This window comes from Neophocaena asiaeorientalis, unplaced genomic scaffold (genome assembly GCF_003031525.2).
Source record: "Neophocaena asiaeorientalis asiaeorientalis breed wild unplaced genomic scaffold, Neophocaena_asiaeorientalis_V1.1 scaffold110, whole genome shotgun sequence".
NCBI classification, from domain to species: domain Eukaryota; kingdom Metazoa; phylum Chordata; class Mammalia; order Artiodactyla; family Phocoenidae; genus Neophocaena; species Neophocaena asiaeorientalis.
In genome coordinates, this window is record NW_020175053.1 from 1,095,227 (window position 1) to 1,116,950 (window position 21,724).

Below are 21,724 nucleotides of genomic sequence, written 5' to 3' on the forward strand. Positions count from 1 at the left end.
GGGAATGAGTCCGCACACGGTGCCTTGTATTCGGGACCGTCAGGAGATAAGTTAGGAAGGAGTCTTTTCTCACCGGCTACCCTCCGCCCATCATCCTACAGCTGGCTGGAGTTTCCTTATCAGGACACAAAGAATTTCTTTCTGAAATCATCTAACAGATGGTCACGGACAGCCGGAGGGGTGGGGGGCAGAGTAGAGCCCGGAGCGTGGAGCATCAGGGGTGCAGGTGGCACTGAGGGAGCCACAGGAGGACAGGCAGGCACCCTGAGTCTGGAAGTCTGGACAGTAACTCTGCCTCGCTAAGGAGACGAAGGAGGTCACCTGGGGGAAATACCTCTGCTCTTCCTCATGAAGGAAGTCAGTATGTCTTCAAGTGTGAGGGTAACAGGGAGAGGCTGGAAGGCCAGTACCTGCCAACGTTAGGATTTTAGATGAAGCTCCAATGGTGGGTGGGCTGTAGCCTGGCCACACACCCCAAGGTGTGCGGGTTGGGCCATGGAGATGATGACACTTCGGCTGGCAGGCCAGGTGCCAACAGAGGGCAGCCAAGGGCGTCTCCATGTCCATCCAGGCAAGTCCTGCCGGGGGTATGCCTGGAGAGCAGGCCCGGGGAGAAGAGCCTAGAGAGCAGGGCCCAGGGAGCAGGGTCCGGGGAGCAGGGCCCGGGGACCAGGGCTGGGGAGCAGGGCCCAGGGAGCAGGGCCTGGGGAGCAGGGCTGGGGAGCAGGGTCCGGAGAGCAGGGCCTGGGGAGCAGGGCCTGGGGAGCAGGGCCAGGGAGCAGGGCCGTGGAGCAGGGCCGTGGAGCAGGGCCTGGGGAGCAGGACCCGGGGAGCAGGGCCCGGGGAGCAGGGCCTGGGGAGCAGGGCCGGGGAGCAGGGCCAGGGAGCAGGCCGGGCTGGCATTCCAGACAAGGGATGGTTCCGAGAAGCACAGGACTGGGACCCAAGAGAAGAGTGGTTTGAAGAGTTGCTGGCATTTAGTAAAGTGAACTACACGTCAGACACGGTATCATGCTGAACTTGTTATGTACATCATATGTGATTCTTCAGTAGTCCCGGAGAGGGGGTGATGCTGGCTGCCTTTTTCAGCTAAATCAACTAAGAGTCAGAAGAATGCACTACAGGCCCCTTCTCTATACAGTGAGGGGGGAAGAGGCTGGAAGGACTTGAAGAGGCAGCCTATGAAAAGCCCCGAGTAAATAAAAGGCTCTCAAAAGTGTTCCTGTCCCAGAGAACCAACACGCAGAGAGGAATTAAGAAGGAAACCCAGTCAGTCTTCCAGGAGATTACAATTCCACTAAGGAGCAAAATACACCTACCTGTCATCCCAGAGAATGACAACTGACGTGGTCAAACATACCCAGTACACAAACGATAAACAGAACCGCACTTCACAAAGATGATTCTGGCAACCACCTGCAAGAAAGGTTCACGGCGGGGCCAGCCTGGATTGAGAGCATTTAAGAAACTTTAGCTACAATGTGTGTGGGGGAAAAAAGCAGGGCTTATTCCTAAATTAAGGCAGGAGTGGTAGGTGCACAGAGAAGGTACTGAAGAATTAGGAGGTGAAGGTGAGCTGACTAGACCACCGAACACACACGGGGCACAGAGAGGAAGGACCCCTGCCAACCTCTCCCAGGACAAGGGGCTGGGGACGCAAGCTGCGCTGCATGCAGGAGAGCTGTGTGCCATCGCAGGGGCAGGGGGTGCAGGCAGAGAGACGGAGGGGAAGAGCCCCAAGACCAGGAGCCCGGTGCGTCTGGAGGAACGGGGTTCAGGAGATGATGAGATGCCCGGGGAGCCACAGAGAACGGCCTCAGACTACGTCACAGGAGAAGGAAGGGCCTGCGAGGAGGGGGCCGGACTGAGCACCGTGAGGGGCTGAGCATGGACAGGGTGCTGGGGTGGGTGGCGGATATGAACTCCTGGGGGTCACTTCTGAGGGGGAGCATCAGGCAGCAATGGCAGGAAAGGTCAGGATGCAGAGGCTGGAGGAGGAAAAGGTTAGAAGAACCAAGGAAAGAGAAAACGCGGCCTGAAATTTTAAGAAGTTACACCAGACTCGGGAGATAAAATGGAGAGGAAAATGCAGAGCCCGGGGCAGTGTTCATCTTCAAGCTGGAATCGACAGCGTGTTTGTAACCTGGGGGGTGAGGACCCGTGTGAGGGTGAGGACCGATGCAGCGGATCCGTGATCTCCCGGGAAGCAGGACTGGGAGGGCTCTGCGCACAGGTAAAGGGATGCCAGATGGAGGAGGGAACTTCGTCCAGGGCAACAAGGGAAGGAGGAAGGGCGGTGCAGGGAGTGAAGGCTGGTGACAGGAAGCGAAGAGGGTCTCATCATATCCATCCCAGGGGTGACCGCCTCCTGACGGGAGTGAGGGAAGATGCCTCAGAGAGCCGCCCTCCTAGGAGACAGGGGGCGACTGACCGAGGCCCTGGAGGGCGGCCAGGCCCGGCCACAGCGCGCAAGGCTCTTGGGAAGCAGAGACCATGGGGGAGCGGGTGTGCATTTCGGCTGGAGCCACTGAGGACACTGCAACGCTTGTTTCACCCCAGGTGGGGAGAGCGGAATCACGGGAGGATAAGGCGAGGGAACAGACGCATAAGAAGTCACTCGGGCCAGGGGCCGGGACAGAGAAGCACCAGCAATGGAAAGGAGATGGTGGCACCTGTGGTCGGCAGGACAGTGGCCCCCGAAGATGTGCAGGTCCTAATCCTGGAACCTGCGATGCTGGTATCTCACACGGCAAAAGGGGTTTTGTGGACGTGATTAAGTGAAGAATCTGAAGATGCGGAGAAGGTCCTGCAATGTCCAGCTGGCCCAATGCCATCACAAGGGTCCTTATAAGAGGGAGGTAGAAGGACCAGGGAAGGAGACGCGAGGATGGAAATAAGCTGCAGTGACGTGCGCCCACAAGCCAACGGATGCAGGTGGCCCCCCAGAAGCTAGAATAGGCAAGGAAATAGATCCTCCCCACAGCCTGCAGAACGAATGCAGCCCTGCTGGCCCCAGTTTAGGCTTGGGACATTCTGAATTTTAAGGTAATAAATTTGTGTTGTTTCAAGCCACTGTGGTAATTTGTTACAGCAGCAAAAGGAAATTAATACAACACCTAGCCACATGGAATTCAAATTAGAACTATATTACTAAACTATAAAAGATATATGAAGACATCCCAGAGACTTTTAACTTTCTCATGATCACTTTCATTTTGTTCTGAAATACCAAACTATTTTTAAAATGTGCAAGTCTCCCTGCTTTTCAGGGGCCTAATCTACCTGGCAACCCCAGGGCGGCTGTGCTCCCTCAGTTGGAGCCCGACAGTGATCTGACCCCAGGTGGAGATCTGGGTCCCGTCTTCATGCTACTCCTGTCCCGTCCCCTGCCCTTCAGATGTGCAGATGGAGGTGCCTGGCAGGTCCGAGCAGACAGGGCAGGGTGGGCGGGACGGGGCAGCTTCATGAAAGAGGGGCGTCTGAGGGGGGCACGGACCCATGAGGTTCAAAGAACAAGAGAGACACAAAAGGCCTGCATACTCGGATAAAGATGGAATAGTCAAGCGGAGCCAGCGTGGGGACCAGCCCCACAGGCCCAGAGAAGCCCCGTGTGGACGGGCCAGACCCCGCGGCCTCGACTCCAGGCCGACAGGTGTGGACCTGTGACGATCGACAGGAAGGAAGAAGGCTTTAGGGAGACACGTCTGATGAGGAGATGACTGTCAGGGAGAGAGGACAGAGAAAAGTTCTTAAAACCAACCTCAAAACAATCCTTTAAAGTTTAAATCAAATCGAGATTAGCACATTCCACCAGTAATGAAGAGAAAATGTTTTAAAATTTTCTACGTCAACAGAAGGTGTTTACATCCTTGTATACTCATTACTCCAGATGGTAAAATAAATTATAAAAAGTGAAAAACTTTGTCTTGTACAAAAAGATATTTAAAATAGACCTACAAGATGCAAAAAAACCCACGTGCAAATGAAATAAGTGTACTCTTCTTTAAAAATACCCACACATTTTCTTGGTAGAATCCGTATCTGATCTGCATGAAAGAATTGACAGTGTGTGTTTCTGTGTGTGTCATTGGTATGTTTTCTAAAACTTGAATATTAGAATGGAAACTATATATTAAAAGTAAAGCAATGTTCTTTTGAGTAGTTTTCCATTCAGGATATGCAAAGTATTCTAAGTTTTATTTTCAACATTTCACTATTAAAAGCTGAAGAGTTCCATCTCAGCTGGCTGACCTGACCACCGTGGTTATAATATTTACACAATGAAAATGAACATTAATAGTCAAGAGCACAATGCCAACACAAAACTGAGTTCAGTCTGATCCTCCTGCTTGGAAGGAGGAGGCGTGTACCACCTGCCTTTTTTATTCTATTGAAACCTATTTTCGATCATAAACCATGCTTACTTCATCTTACATATATATATATATATACACACACACACACACACACACATATGTATTGTGTATATATAGTACATACAGAACATATATATATATATATATATATATATATATGTACAAATGCTCAATTAGGGCAACATCTTCCATCCTCAGGACAAACCAGATGTAATAGGTGATGACTTCCCCTTCACACGCAGGTGGTACGAAGCCCCATCTCAGCACAAAACACCTAGTAAGCTCATTACTTGCATATTCCAAGGACAATCAACAATTCTCCCTCGTGCTGTTACCATGTTTTCTGGACATATCTTACACCCCAACTAGATGGCAAAACTTTAAGAGTCCGTGTCACAAGCACACTAGTGTTTCTGTCCAGGTCTTACGTGGTGCTTTGCACACATGGAGCCTGAGTTTCACTGTCAAGCCACACGTGAGTGGCTTGACTGTGAAACTCCGAGTGAAGGGAAAGGCGGCCACCACATCAGATGCGGCTGCTGCCTGCTGTGCTAATGCCTCACTGTCACCTTCAGAGCTGACAGAGGTTAGAGTTCAGAAGCTTGAGGAAGTCATAGTTTTAGCCAAGGAACCATGCAGATGGTGTGCCCTGCCCCCTGCTCCCCTCCCCTGACCTTCTGGGTCTCAGAAGGTCAAGGGGGAGGCTATATGGCCCACAGCCCATCACTACACGGTCCCCAACGCAGCCTCAGGATCTACTTCAGGACAGAAATCCCACACTTGCCCTGGAGGTGCCTCAGTCAGCACTAAGACCCAAGGGGAATCTGGGGAGAAACTCCATTCTGCGTGAGTTGATGGACCTTAAAGGATTTGAAAGAAGAAAGTCTGAGAAATAAAGTGAACACACACTGGCTGAGATGAGGGGAGAAGGTGGGAGCTGGACGGGGATCTAGCACTTTGCTGCCATCGGCCAGAACTCGCCCTGCCCTGGGAACCACACACACTTCACCCCCAACATCCAAACATCAGACACAGTCCCAGAGGGTCCTGGTGGAGGTAAGAGAGGATCCCTGTCCTGGGGTCCTGGTCCGAGGACACACGCAGGTCTGATTCCTAGGACACTGTGCCCTTCTTGGTCAATCTCCGCCTTCATGGCTTCTGGCTGCCTTGAGATCCTGGACGGTCATCTCACCAAGCACAGCCATCGGGTCACAGCCTGGCCTGTGCCCTCGCATCCTGGACCCCAGCTAGGCTACATGTGCCCTTGGAGGTCACAGAAATGCACAGGCCTTCGCTGGCTCCTGGCCTGAGCCCTCTACCCTCTGACCTGGAGTAACCACTGCAGGAAGGGCATGAGACGGCACAGGGCGAGCTGGAAAGGGCGACTACAAGTTACACTGGGTCACCCCGGTCAAAGCCAACCCTCTGTAAAGAGCATCTACACTCAGAACTAAGGAGAGGTTTCCGGAAGCCACTCAACACAGCTGGTGACAAGAGCACACTGAGAACAGGCACTGTGCATCCTGTCACCTCGGGAACTTACACGCTTAGTGGAACGAACGCCCTAAGTCTTGTCACATGACGGCAGTGGGGGCAGCAGGACCCGAGTCCTCAGCAGAACCTGCACAGACCTTAAGCCTTCTCCCCCAGGGGACCTCTACTTGCGCACAGGAGCCCCGAGGAGGCTTCCAACCCATGGCCTCCCCAGCCACACCCTGAGGTTCTAGTTCAGCAGGTCTCAGGAACATGCACGTCCGTGTTTTCCAAAGCTCCCTGGAAGCACCTGGTATGAGGACTGGGTGGAGAACCCACAAGTCGATATTCAGTATGTCTTAAATTGTGAGGTGCCAACACTTGGCTCTGCTTTCATTCCGTGCCGGCTACACCTCTTCTCCCCGGTTCTACTGCCATGTCCTAGATTAAAACTGCTAGCCTTCTCACATAATAAAACGTACTACAAGTAACTCAACGGATGTCATGAAAAGTGAAGCAAATAAAAAGTTTTAGCTTCTCTCTGCTGGTTAAAATGCAATATAATGATGCAAATCTGATGCGATTTTTTAAAATTCAGATCGCCCCTGAAATAATGAAAACACAGCCCGAGAAGAAGAGAAAGGGCATTGGAAAGTTTGGTACCTTGGGTACCAAGATGAACCCCAGAGCTGCAAGCCCCTGGTGCCAGGAGTCATTGGGTGGAGCAAGTCTACTGGGGCTGCTCCGGGCGTCCCTACAGTCAGGGACAACCTGCTTTAGGGGGTTCACTGTCCCCTCCAACATGCTGCCTGACCCACCACTTCATGCAGCACATCAAAACAGATGCGTGGCACTGATCCTTGTGTGGACAGATGCAGGTAACATTGGCGAAGAAGAAGAAGGACTCACGCTTGGTGTCTACCACGTGCCTGTTATATCCGACGTCCTTCACACGTACAGCGACCCAAGGAGGCAGGTGTGGTGATTCCCCTGCTTTACAAATGAGGACCCCGAGACACAGAGAGACTGGATGGCCTGCCCGAGGTGGCATTGCTAGGTTTCAACCCAGGCGGGCCGGCCCCAGAGCACACACGGAATCACTAAGGCTTGGATTAGCTTTGTTATGTCAATCTCCAGCAAAGTCTACAAGTCAGATAAGTTGGTATGCTATCTAGGCAAACGATTTCATTTCAGTGGATTCTCTTAAGTGTGGATTCCCTGCAAAACTGTAAGACCTTCAGGGATTTGTTCACCTTGGAAAACAGCTCAACGGGCGCTGCCACGGCCTCCTGTTCCTTCAAGTACTGCTCCCAAGACCAGGCCTCATGCGTGGCCACCGCAGGGGCTGGAAGAGAAAACACAAGGGCTGTTCTTGACACAATTAGTGACTGAAAAATTATGCAATTGAAGATAAATGCAAGAAGCAGGCTAATTACTTAAACCGATGATCAGAAGACCAAGCAACTAACAGCAAGGAGCCTTATCGCTGGCGTCCTGTGAGCATCTGGTACAATCACGTCACCTCACATCCCCAGCTTTTCCTGGGTTAGAACAGGCACAGGTTCTCTAGAAGGTGATTTGGTTACTTTTAAGGTGAAGGACCTGAACTTTTTTTTTGTAATCTCCTTTCACTTTCCTGCCTCCTCTTTGTGGGAATGCCAATTGGTACAACCTGTCGAAAGGCAACGTGCAAACTGTCAAAAGCCTTAAAAATTATTTGCATACTTTGAACCAGCCATTCTCCTAGGAATTTGTCTTAATGCAATTACAGTGATGTGCCCAAGAGTTTATCCTAGAACCCTTCATAATAGTGAAATAGTGGAAACAAACTGAAGAGAGGGCTGATTAAATGCACTGTACAGATGTGTCGTTTTAATAACAGCTCATAAAATTACATTGCAGAAGACTGCTGAATGGCAGAGAAAGGCTATGTTAATGCTACACTAAGTGGGGAAAAAAAGTTTAGGAAACAAAATGATCTTTTTTGGTAAAATACATAATGGAAACAAAAAACACTAAAATCATGTAAATCAAAATCGTAAATGAAGTCATCTTTAGGTGCCGGGATTATAAATAATTTCTTCCCATTTTTCTTTGTACTTTAGTTTTCTACTTTTCTAGATGAATAACTATCCTTTGTAATTCAATAAAAATATCATTTTAAATAATAAAAATCTGGCACAAAGATTAATAATTGTTTTAAGTTTATATTCTATGTTCCAATAACTCCTTCTCTAGGGTTAATATGCTAAGGAAGTGGTCCTGATAAAAGCTGATGGTGAAAATGGACATCACACAATTATTACAGCAAAAATGCAAAGTAATATTAACATGGGAGAAAAGTTAAATAAATGATATTTATATATACATATACACATATATACATATATGATTATGAAGTCAAAACTATACTTTTTATAAAATATCTTGGGAATTTTCTGGGATATCTTGAGAATTTATTATCAAAGTAAGGACACAAAACAGTATATATTTTATGATCTTAATTTTTAAAATACAAATTATTATATACATTAAAACATTTGTTTTTCACATACTTATAAAGCCCCTTCTTCATGCAAGGCAATAGGCATATATGTGTGTCTACATATACAAACACACACGCACAGAAAAGAAATTGGAAAGAAACAGAAAAATATTAACGGTGATTATACGCGGGTGGTGGGATTAATGTAAGTATTCTTTCCTTGTTACTTTCTGCAGTTTTAAAATTCTCGACAAGCATTATTATAACCAACCACACACACGCGCACAGTTGCACACACACACTCATACACACACGCTCCTGGAGAATTCTGGTCAAAAGGGCTCTGTGAACATTGCTATTAACATTTATCTTGTTGTGAAGTGTTCCCGAGGAAGGTCCAGATGGTGAAAGGTCAGAACTACAAGCATGTTGGCGGTGACAGGTAGTTAGGCACACCTCCAAGTCAAACATTCGGAACCTCTCAAGACGGTGAAGCAACCTGATGGAATAACAAACACGAAACTCCACCAGCTGTGCAGGAAGACGTAATATGGGCTTTTAATCACTTAAAAAATATGTTCTGAGCTCCTCTTCACATGCCAAGAAGCATGCTGCCTGCTGGAATAAGAATATGACCCAGTCCCTGGTCTAGTAAATGAAAAAGAAATAATGTGTATTATTTTTCCCTTTAATATTCATATATACAATTGACCAAAAAAAGTAATTTAAGCTCAGGTTATAAGGAAAAAATCATATCAAATTACAGTTTAAAACAGACCCACAGAGCATGCACATTAATAACTACTGTTTATCAATCACAAGACGCTGACCTGTTCTTGCTAAGAAATACACTTATTAAAGTGAAAGAATTTTAAAAAGCACTTTAACCATCAAATAAGGCTGAGAGAACTGTTATCAATGGATTTCCTCGCTTTGGAAACAGTGCGACATCTCTGTGTGATTCCCACCAAGGAGCTCGCAGTCTGTTAGCCATCACAGTACTAGAAGATTTGCTGCCATTTCTACACGACATGCGATATTTTATTTTGCTAAACACAGAAAGCAATTTGATAAACCCTGAACATTCTCTGGTAAGATTATTCAACATCCCTATTTTCACATAAGCATTTTACAACATCACAATTATAAGCGTTACCAAAAACATTACAGCAGCGTTGGCTCCAAAGCAAATATAAATGTCTCGTTTTCTACAACAGCTGTGTTCCTGAAAAACTTGTGTGTGAGGGGTGACATCACCATGTCGTCCCCAACATAGAAGAAGGTCATTCCTCACAAGAACCACGAACAACTATTCAAGACCAAGACACACTGAGAGAACCCAGACCCGGGGGTGAGGCTGAAGCCGCCCCTGCACCCCAGAGACCCAGACAGATGCCCAGAAGGACACAGTGGGAGTGGAGAGTAGGGGCTGCAGGTGACGCTGACCACACTGCCCCTCCCCCAGGCCTCCCCAAGCCTCAGGCTCATCCAGTGGGAAATGAGGACCCCAGAATCCTGGGTCACTATGTGGGAGCCCCTATTCTGACGTCGCCCCACAGGGACTGCAGTGGAATCTGGAGGGCACAACGCTGGGGACTGACTGTGATGGAGAGGGGGGAGGGGCTCGTGACATCTGCACAGGGATCTCGGGATGGAATTCACACCTGCATCACCCAGGTGGGGACCTCAACCTGCAGCTCTGCTCACCTGCAGAACCAAGTCAGGGCGCAGTCTGACGAGGGAGCTCGATGGGGTGCATACCTGCCTGCATCGGACCCTCAGGGAGGAGTTCTGTTGGCCCTGAGCCTGCTCTGCCCAAGCCCACGCCAGGTGTTGCGTCCCAGCCCACCCACGTAGAGAGAGCCTTCCAGAACCATCGACCAGAAGCGCTGGGACAGTCCTGGAAGATGTGTGCCTGCCGGCATTTGAGCAAAGCCTGTGGCCCTGTTCAGCCAGGGAACTGGGGTATGGGTCAGCTTAAGGTAAGATGACAAACAAAGAGCTTTACTGGCTTTCAAGCTGCTTTACCCACTGCACGTGGGCAGGGGACCTACCTCACAGCCCTGCTCACCACCGAGTACAGCCTGTCCCCTGGGAATCCACCCAGACCACAGGGGACACTGTGAAGCCCACTCCACAGCCCTCCGCATGTGGGCGCCTGAACAAGGAGCACAGCCTGGGGCCTCCTCTGTCTGCAGAGCAGAGCCAGTGGCCTCACCCTCAGTGCACACTCAGGGCCCCAACAATGAGCTGTGCAGGCCCTAGGTCGCAGCCTGCTGCCCTGCCAGGGAGATAAGCTAACTCACACCCTGTCCACTACTGAATACGTGCCCAGTCCTGGCCATCCAATGAGCCTGACCAGAGAGCCCAGGCGACTGCAGAGCCCACCCTCCAGCCCCACCTGGGGAGGAACCCAGCCAGCCGTCCTGTCCACCTGTTCTGGGCCAGGGCACAGCCCCCATCCCTGTCCTCTGAGCTCAAACAGATGCCTCACCCCAAATAAACCCTAACAGCAGGCCCACCTGCCCAAGGGCTTTACCAGCAGACACGCCCAGAAACCCAAGCTGAGCCCAAGCCAAGCTGACTGGTGAAGAACCGTCTCTGCCAAAGCAAACTGCACAGCCTGGAAGACGAGCCCCACTACTCAGACACACAGATTCCAACGTGAGGAATCAAGGGTCATGAAAAGCCAGGTAACTATGGCACCAGCAAAGGAAACCAATAAAGCTCCAATGACTGACCTTAAAAAAGAGTGAATTATGAACTGTCAGACAAAGAATTCAGAATAGTCCTCCAGAGGAAGCTTAATTAGCTACAAGAAAACGCAGACCATTAAATGAAACTAGAAAAACAATGCATGAACAAAACAAGAAGCTCAACAAGGAAACAGCCACCATCAAAACAACCACAATAACAAAACAGCCCTGGAGTTCAAAAATACACTAACCGAACTGAAAAATTCAATAGAGAGTTTCAAGAGTAGACTGGACCATGCAGACGAAAGGATCGGCAACCTGGAGGATAGGACACTGGAAATTCCCCAGTCAGAGGAGCAACAAGAAAAAAGGAGGATAACAGAGAAGAAAGCTGGGCGGAATTATGGGACACGGTGAAAAGAAACAATATTCGCATTATGGAAATTCCAGAAGGAGAAGAGAAAGAGAAAGGGATGGAAAGTGTATCTGAAGCAATAATGGTGGAAAACTTAGAGAAATGGACATTTCACATCCATGAGGCCCAAAAGGGCCCCAAACAGGTTGAACCCAAATAGGATTACACAGAGACACCTTATAATTAAATAGTCAAAAGTCAAAGACAAAGAAAGAATTTTAAGAGCAGCAAGAGAAAGAGAGACGTCACATACAAGGGAAACCCCATAACACTATGAGCGAACTTCTCAACAGAAGCCTTTCAGGCCAGGAGAGAATGGGACAGTTTATTCAAAATGCTGAAAGAAAGCAGGGTCAGTGCTTAGATGGGCTGGAGGCTGGTGGCGTGTGCATGTGTGTTACACCCTATGAAAGCACAGGTGCACTTGAGCCAGGCCACGTCCTCACAGACAGCAGACACTGGGATGCATAGGGTTAGCTCTTAGAAGCACCCCCTTTACAAAGGGCTCACCATGTCTAAGAGGACCAGGCAGCAACATCGCCCTTGGAAAATGGCACACTGAGCAGGATACATCCCAGACCAGATACCTGTTAATCCTGTACACCACAATTGTGTCCTGCTTTATCATTTCAGATCTGGAGTTTGGAATAATTCAGTTTATTTAAATTGACAGAAAACAACCTCTACTCCTTTATTTCAGCTCTTTATATGAACAGTCCTCCATATGTGCGTGCTAGTGTTTTTTGTTCTCAACTCCTCTTACAAAATTCCATAACATAAAAAGCACAGCATGCTGTTTAAAAATGGAAAGAAGCCCTAGCTGTCATCTAGCTCTGTGATTTTTTTCAAACCTTAAATTTCTTTCTATCTTGTAATACCCTATAATGGAAAAGAATCTGAAAAAGAATATATATATTATATATACATATATATAACATATATACACACACACACATATAATATATATATACACACACACATATATATTATATACACACACACATATATATAATATATATACACACACACACATATATATATACACACACATATATATAACATATACACACACACATATATATAATATATACACACACACATATATATTATATACACACACACATATATAACTGTTCACCTGAATCACTGTCAGTCAGCTATACTTCAATAAAAAAACAAAAAATATTATAACAGTATATTGTTAACTGAAGGTAATTTTATCATATTTAATTATACTGATGATTTTAAACATTCTCTTCCTCATTTAAAAAGTGAGGCATGCTGATTTTAAATTCATTGCCAAAAAAAGGCATGATCTGTCAACAAACAAAACTATATATCAAATTTTCTTCGGGGACCAAAGATACATTAAAATTTAACCATATATTATAGAATCAAAAATAGATAAAAACTGTTTCCAAAAATAAATAAATAAAATTTTTTAAATTAAGTTAAAATGTTTCATCAATAGGGGGGCTATAAGAATATTCTCTCTAGTATGACCCCATTTTTACCTACAAAAGTATCTTTCTAGGAGCCCCATCATGAGACACCCCGTGAGTACAGGTACGCTGCCTGTCCCACGCTCTGGCCACTTGGCATCACATTCATCCCCCTTGGAGAGCAGAGACTGACAGATGAAGCCTCACCTGACACTAAGAACACCTAGTTCTAGGAAACTGCACAATATTTATTAGTGATTTTCTAAACTAAAATTAAAAATGGCCAGGGGTGGGCTTCCCTGGTGGCACAGTGGTTGAGAGTCCGCCTGCCGATGCAGGGGACACTGGTTCGTGCCCCGGTCCGGGAAGATCCCACATGCCGTGGAGCTGCTGGGCCCGTGAGCCATGGCCGCTGAGCCTGCGCGTCAGGAGCCTGTGCTCCGCAACGGGAGAGGCCACAAAAAAAAAATGGCCAGGGGTGAAGAATGAATAAACTGTCATTCTTAAGGACAGAACCACGTAAATCCTATAACTCATGTCCCTGAGAGACACCTCCCCAATTCCATTAACCATAATCACAGTCTTTGACACCAACGTTTCAACTTCATTTCAAAAGTTATGTTGCATCCGGCTCCATTGGCAGCATCTTAGAAAATGTGAGAAAAACATTTTTTTTTTGTTGGTTGTCGGTAGCAACCAACCAATTTTATTACACACAGATATAAATAATGCCTCCCTTTGTGGTACCAACTGGAAATGATACAATTTTCCCAACGTTATAACAACTTGTCACTGCTGGGAAATAACCCCAAAACAGAAGCTCCATGAATATAACTGCACTTCCCAACCTCTCACATGGTAATAACTCTGCGTGTCTCCGTAGCAAGGACTTCTGCCTGCTCTGCTGAGAACATTTTTCATTTGCAAATGTAGGCAGCATCTCATTCCAGTACTGAATTCAAAACCAGTTGTTGCTCTTTTCCCTGCGTGTAGCGGGTGCTGAGAGCCAGGACACAGCAGGAAATGCTCGGGGACTTGACTCGTGCTCACGTGACACCTACTCTAGTGGGGGAGACACACGTGCAGACAGACAAGTGTCACCCTCACCCGGCATACGGGAGGACTCAACGTTCCTGTGAATAAATAGGCAGACACAAGTGTTAACGCACACCAGTTAAGAAACCCAGACAATGCATCTGGGAACAAAATAAAGAAGGATTAATTCTGACCAGAGGACGCTTCCTGGAGACTGCTGCTCTCCCAGACAACCAGAAAGCCAGCAGGTGGTCCAGGCAGGGGCAGCAGGAGCAAAGGGACAGGCTGCAGAGGGAAGAGCCCCTGACAACGCCCGTCTGGGTGTCACCACGGAGCCTGTGGGACACACGGAGCAGAAGGCAGGGTCGCCGCACGGGGAGGAAGTAACCGTGGAATCGGGCAAGTTCTTCCAAGTCGGAAGGAAGAACTTGCTCTAGCACCAGTGCTGAGTAAGAAGGAAACAAATGCCAGAGACAAAGACTGAAGGCGGAACGATGACAACGGTCCAGGCAGAGGTAACGAGGGCGTTCCCTAGAGAAAGGCGGGGAGCCAAGGGGCGATGCAGAGCTAAAACCGAAGGACCTCGGCCAACAACTAACTTCCAGGGGCGGGGTGGGGCAGGGTGAGGTGGTCCAGGGAGGAGGACCCATCGGGGGAACCCCGTGGGGGATCAGCAAATCGAGGGAGCAACGCAGGAGGCTGCAAGGAGGACGGGTTATTGTCAGAGATGTTGAGTTTTAGGTATCTGGAAGAATCTAAGCATATATATCCAACAAAAGGAGATCCCAAATTTTTCAGCAAGAGGCAACAACTGAGAAACGTGGAGAAAGAAGAACCAAAGTCAGAACGTGCGCATCCACGTCACGGGTGAGTGAAGACGTCGGGAGGAGGACGGGGACAAGGGGAACTGGCAGGGACCTGGGGACACACACAAGACCCGGAAGTCAGGGCGGCAGAGCGTCCCAAGGGCTGAAGGACCAGCACCGTCCGATGCGGAACAAGGTCCAGTGAGACCAACCTGGGAGAAGCAGCTGCGGCCAGGCAGCCAGGGTGCCACCGTGACCTCAGGGACAGAGGCTTCGGTGGAAGAATGTGCTCGGAGGTCAGACTGCACGAGGCCAAACCCTGAAAAGAAAGTCTCAGGGAAGCAGCAAGTGTGCCACACTCAGAGGCTTGCAGATGAGGAGAAGAGACAGGTCGCAGGAGAGCTGGAGGGGCACCAGTCACATCACGAAAAAGGAGCTCTTCTCATTCTTAAGGACTGCAGGTAGCAGAGGGCATTTCAATCCATCAGCTGAGGAACAAGAACCAGAAGACAGAGATGAGGCTCCTAGAAGAGGGGGTGACCCAGGGGGATGTGCAAGACAGAATGCTCTGAGAACACAGCAGAGGAAGGGCCCTACTAACATCAGAGAACCTTCGGGAAGGAGAGAGAAGACATCACCCCAGGACCTCGATCTCCATGACCAGGAGTGCATCACGCTGGGAGCACAAGGGCAGGACACTGATGGAAATTCCTCTAGGACAGATGTGAGGCCCACGAGGCCGTCCTGAGAGCCGCTCGGCCAAGCCAGTAACTCTCAGAGGGGCTCCCAGCAGTCTGGGAGCAGAGCAGATAGTTCAGTCCATGGACAGCTGGGCACCGATGAGGAGACAGCCCAGTGGATGAGGGGCACCAGCCTTGAGCACATAAGATGAAATGCTCCAGAGGCCCGACCTGGCCAGGGGCACAGGAAGTCAGGAAACTACTGACGAACACAGAGGAACAGAAAAGCTAACACACAGGACGTGAGTGCTTTGACAAGCTTCCATGGAACGAAGGAGTAGAAGGACCCGTGGTTCTGAGGGTGTGACCAAGAGAGTATTTCAGGGTCCAAAATGAGGTGACTCAGCCATTTCCCCAGGTGCTGCCACAAGTGGAGAGAACAACAATGCACAGGACCAACACCGGAAACCTGTGTACAGCAGAGAAGAGAGGTATGTAAACAACTTATTCTAACATGGTGGTTTTCAAAGTGTGGTCACCCCCTGGAACTTGTGAGAAATGCAAATTGTGGAGGCCATACCCCAGACTTAATGATTCACAAACTCTCCACTTTAACAATTTTTCTAAGTGATTCTGATGCATGCTAAAGTTTGAGAACCACTGTTCTTAATTAACGTGAAGAAACCTACAAAGTAGAGAGAAAACTAATTATGGTTGATATCATCAAAGAAGGCTTCCCAGATGACATGACACGTGCCTTAAAGGATAAAGTTCTCAAAGTGTGGTACTCAGAACTACAGCATCAGTATCACCTGGGGAACTGTTAGAAATACAAAGTTGGGGCATCAGTCAAAATCTTGGGCATCTACTGAATCAGAAACTCTTGGCGGGATGCCTATGAGCTGTTTTCACAAGCTCTCCCTCTGAAGCAGCTCATGTTGGAGAGCTCCAGCTCCGGAATGAGGGTCAACTCCAGATGCAGATGGCCCTAGAGACAGGGGCAGGACTGAGAACTCTTTGACCACAGTCCTGTTCTTGAATTTCCAAGAGTCCCCATCCTCCCTCAGCATGAATTTTATAGTACGGCCCTTTTCCTGAGGAAGCTGGAGTGATCTCTCTTCCTTGCAAAAGAAATCTAATTAAAACACCACGGGGGCTTCCCTGGTGGCGCAGTGGTTAAGAATCCGCCTGCTAATGAATCCGCCTGCCAATGTAGGGGACACGGGTTCGAGCCCTGGTCTGGGAAGATCCCACATGCCGCGGAGCAACTAGGCCCATGAGGCAGAACTACTGAGCCTGCATGTCTGGAGGCTGTGCTCCGCAACAAGAGAGGCCACGACAGTGAGAGGCCCGCGCGCCGTGATGAAGAGCAGCCCCCACTCGCCGCAACTAGAGAAAGCCCACGCACAGAGACAAAGACCCAACACAGCCAAAAAAAAAAAAAACACCACAGGAAGAATTTTAGTCCTAAGCCCATATACATGCTGTGAAACCAGCAGAAGTTTTTAAGGAAAGAAATGCCATAATAAGTTTTGGACTTGTTTCTCCTCTGCCCTGCCCATTGCTGGTTTTTTGGTAGTTTTGATTTTTTTTAAAGACATTGCTGGTTGCAGTTGTAGAGATTATGGAGTAGAAATAAGGAGAGAGAACTGATACCAGAGGTAGCAGAAAGGTGGCTGTTTCAACAAGCCAGCCCGAGATGAGGAGGTCTTGATGTGATACAGCTGGTGAGGATGGAGAGGAGCAGAGAGGAGTCAGGGAGAGATGTGAGTACGACCTGACATGCTGGACAGCAGTGAGGTGGGAGGGAGACCGAGTTTATGACTGTGCCGAGACAGGCGTAGAGGGCAAGATGAATACATTTTCAGAGATGCTAAACCTCTGGAATCAAAAGGGTCTAAAGGATATGCAGGATGAACTATCTAGGGGGCATTAAAAACGGCTTTTTCAGGAGAAAGATCAGGACTGGGAACTTGGATTTCATGGCCATCAGTGTAGAGGGGGGCTGAGATTCTCCGGGAGTGTATGAAGAGCACAAAGTAGGCAGTGGGACCAAGAGCAGAATTCTAGGGAACTGAAGTATGTCAGATGTGGGCAGAAGAAAAGCAATCAGTAAAGGATAGTGAGAAAGAGCAACCAGAGAACAGGACGAACGAGGGAAGAAATACCTGCAAGAAGTAGGGCGTAGTAGCTATCAAATTGAATAAAAATATAAAACAACTTGAGGACTCAACAAAGGTCACTAATTTTAGTAATTGGAAGGGCTTACATGGCCTTTACCTGAGACTTTAACACAGAGAATGACTAAAGAGGTAGGAAAAAGCAGGGACCTGAAGCTGGGGAAAGAGATGGGATCAAAGACAGGTGGTGGGATTAGCCTCAGGATGGTTTCTATAAGAAAACAAGGAAAGGGTGCTGGTCCAACGAAGCCCAGAGGTGAACAGGAGAAAGGCTGGAAGCATAGTCTGTGAGGAGGACAAAGTTTACAGGTATGCAGGTGGAAATGCAAACTGGAAACAGTAATCTTCAGAAGTAACAACTCAAAGAGCTGCCAGACTACGGGGACGGAGGAGTCATGTATGACCAAAACAGAGAAAACCAATGCAAATATGGTCAATAATATTGTAATAGCTTTGTACAGAGACAAATGGTTCCTAGCCTCATCGTGGTAATCATTTCATAAGGTATGCAAATGCCAAATCACTATGTAGTTCACCTGAAACGAACAGAATATTGTACATCAACTATATTTCAACAAAACAAAACAAGAAAACAGTGCAAGCCAGGTGTGCTCATTGATTCAACAAACAGGGTTTTCTGTGACACAGGCCCTGTGTTAGTTGCTAATGATTCAAAGAAGAAGATACAGGTTTTTTTCCCCTTAAGAAGCTTACAGCTTAGTGGCGAACCAGGCAACTATTATACAAAAAGGAATATCCAACTTCAGAGACATGAACTAAGGGCTATTAGAACACGGTGGACAAAACAATCGACACTGTCTTCAGGGCATTACGTTTTCATTTTTCATTCAACAAATATTAACCATAATGCTTATGTGCTACAAGCTTATAGTACAGCACAAAACAACCTACCATTACCCACCATAAATTCTAGTGTGTGAAGACAGATTATAAATAAGTAAAATACATAGTATGTCAGATGGCAATACGTGTTAAGGAGAAAATCTAACAGAGAAAGCAGCTAGGCAGTATTAGCAGGAGGAGCTCTGCAGACTTCCCACCAGAAAGAATGGAAGCAACAAGGCAATGGAATGGCATCTTTAATGCAATGAAACCATGAAACTGTCAAGTGAGAATTATACATCCAATGAAAACATCCTCCAGAAAGGGTGAAATAACGAAATTTTCAGTTTCATTGAAACTCATTTTGATATGTCCACATTTCACTTACAGAATACAGTTTCCATTCCTGACTGAGTTCTTCTTCACTCCTACAGAATTCATTTTGTCTCCTACAGATATTCTTGTAAAACTTTTTTTTTTTTAACATTTAAGTCTTCAGTCTACTAGGAATTAATTTTTTAGACAGATGATCAGTTTGGCAAACATAACCTACTAAATAATCTATGGTCTGTCCTCCTAAAATGATTTACCCATGTACATTGTGTATATTAGCCTATGTGTAATATATTACATTCTCACAACTCTTTCTGGCTTCTCTATTCTGTTCCACAGATTCTTGGTCTATTACTATACTACCAGAATGTCTTGGATTTCAGTATAAAATACCTGTATCCAATTTAAATTAAAACCAGTTGGGATTCTATTTTGGAATTGGATTAACTATTAATTTGATGGAAATTGACATTTTTGTGGCATGTATTTCCATTTGTTCACATATTAATTTATATGTATCAATAGAATTTTCTAGTTTTCTTAACAAGGCCCTTCACATTTCCTGTTCAACTTATTCTAAATATTTTATACATTATTGCTTTTATGCATGCAATATTTTTCCCTTTTCAATTTCTAGGTGCTGATGACATACAGAAAAAGCTAATGACTTTTTATACTTATCCTCTATCCAACCACCTCAACTTTCTTATATTAATTCTATTGAATAGTAGCTTATAATTAGATTCTCCTGGGTTTTCTAGGTATAAAATCACATCAGCTGCAAAAAAATATAGCTTTATCTCTTTCCAAGGTTTATACCACTCATTAAATTTTGTTTTTTATTTCATTCACTAAAATCGCCAAGAGAGTAGTGAATAGCAATGGTGATAGTAGGCACCTCTATTTCCTGATTTTAATGTAAATGGTTTTGATGTTTAGCTGTTCAGTATATTTGCTATTACATTTTGGTAAATAATTTAAATTATATTCAATGCTATTTTACATACAAATTTTTGCTAGGAATGGCACTTAAATTCTACCAAAAGTCTTTTTCAGTGTTAAAGATCATTATATGGCTTTTCCCTTTTAATCTGTTGATGTGTGAATTATGTTGGCAGATTTTACAATACTGAACTCTGTTTCACTGGTGAAGTTTACACTACTGAATACTATACCCTCCTTGGTAACAGGATATCATTTTTCTAATATATTGCTAGATTATACTTGGCAATATTTATTTAGAATTTCATATTTGTATGTGATATGCATTTGCAGTCTAGAGTTTTGGTTTTTGGTGTTTTTTTGCGGTACGCTGGCCTCTCACTGTTGTGGCCTCTCCCATTGCGGAGCACAGGCTCCGGACGCGCAGGCTCAGCGGCCATGGCTCACGGGTCCAGCCGCTCCGCGGCATGTGGGATCTTCCCAGACCGGGGCATGAACCCGTGTCCCCTGCATCAGCAGGTGGACTCTCAACCACTGTGCCACCAGGGAAGCCCTAGAGTTTTGGTTTTTATATTACATTCCTCAAAGCTCATATGCTGGCTTCATAAAAAATTTTTCACCTTTTTATGTGGCTTGGAAGAGTCTGAATATCATTGGAATGATCTGTTCTTTTAAAGTTGAAGAATAGTTCAGCTGTGATCCTGGCTGGACCTCACCTTCCAGTCTCTTTTACTGTATGACCTATTCAAATGTTCAACTTTTCCTGAGTGCATTTTGATAATCACTAGCTAGGAAATCATCCAGAGTTTCAAACGCGTTGCTATAGAAATGCCTGTATTATTCTCTCTTGTTTTAATTAAAAAACAACAACAACTTCTCCCACATCTTTAGTTAGTTTTCCTCACTTGCATAGTAATTAAGGTTAAGATGCATATATTTAGGAGAATGGGTAAATGGTGACAGCATTAAAAGAATAGAGAGAAAAGAAGACTGGGGAGAGTGTGATAACCAGGTGGAATCCACTTCCAGCTTGGAGCTGAGATTTGAACCTGCAGTGAGGCAGAAACAACCGGGGTACCATCCAGATAACAGAAGTCATCAAGAGAAAAAGTGCAAAATGGGAAGAGAATCATAGCTGAAACACAGGGGAATCTCAACACTCAAATGGAAGGCAGAGAGTAAAAACCTGAGAGAAGATAAAGCACTGAGACATAAAATCCAGGACAGACTGATGTATCAGGATACAAAGAGAGAGCAAGTGATGAAGGAGGAGGAGAGAAGAAAGGAGGGGAGGACGAGGAAGGGAAAGAAGAGGAGGTGGAGGAGAGGAAGAGACACTCATCACCTCAACTGAGAGATCAGACCAGACAGGTGACTGTGGACACAGGGACGAGAACAAGGAGACAAGGCCAAAGAGGTGAAGGGTCACTTGAACAGGGGGTTGAATGCACATCAGGATTCCTGAGTGGGCCCAGGTCTGTCACTAGAGGAGAAAGAAGAACTAAGAAAGCTCCAAGTTCTTACGGGAATATTCAGGTGATGGTGAAGTTTACAGTAAAGAGACATTTGTGTGCAGATTTTCCCATGTTAACTGGTTTCCCCCTTGATGTGTAGTGGAGGTGGGGAAGGCAGGTCTACGAGAATAACCTGTATTACCGAGACACCGTGAAGAAGACCCAAATGACTACAGGTTGATATTAAAATACTCCCCTATGAATACCATGCTATCAGTCGTCAAATTAACATCCGTCCGTATGAGTTGGCAATATCCTCTTCATAAAATGATTAACTACATATTTCCCTTGATGTTTGCTTCTCTGTATCCTAGAGACATCTCCTGTAATCTGGTGAATATAATAGAGCTCCAGTTGTTACTACTACTTTCATTAATTTAATTAATTCTGTCGATCAGAATTTAGAGTTTCCTCTACTCAAGACATCCCCTGTTGGACTTCAATTAATGGACATACTTAAAATATTATTCAAGATTGTTTAGGGACTTCCCTGGTGGTACACTG

The 21,724-nt window shown here is 46.5% G+C and overlaps 1 protein-coding gene across 1 annotated transcript in view; it reads right to left on the minus strand.

Annotated features, from left to right (window-relative positions):
• The window catches only part of L3MBTL4 (L3MBTL histone methyl-lysine binding protein 4), a 297,887-nt gene that overhangs the window by 248,148 nt on the left and 28,015 nt on the right, over nt 1-21,724 (minus strand). The window contains exon 5 of the mRNA XM_024763900.1: nt 7,103-7,194. Within this exon, the coding sequence (XP_024619668.1) occupies nt 7,103-7,194 (92 nt within the window). The remainder of the gene's footprint in view (nt 1-7,102; nt 7,195-21,724) is intronic.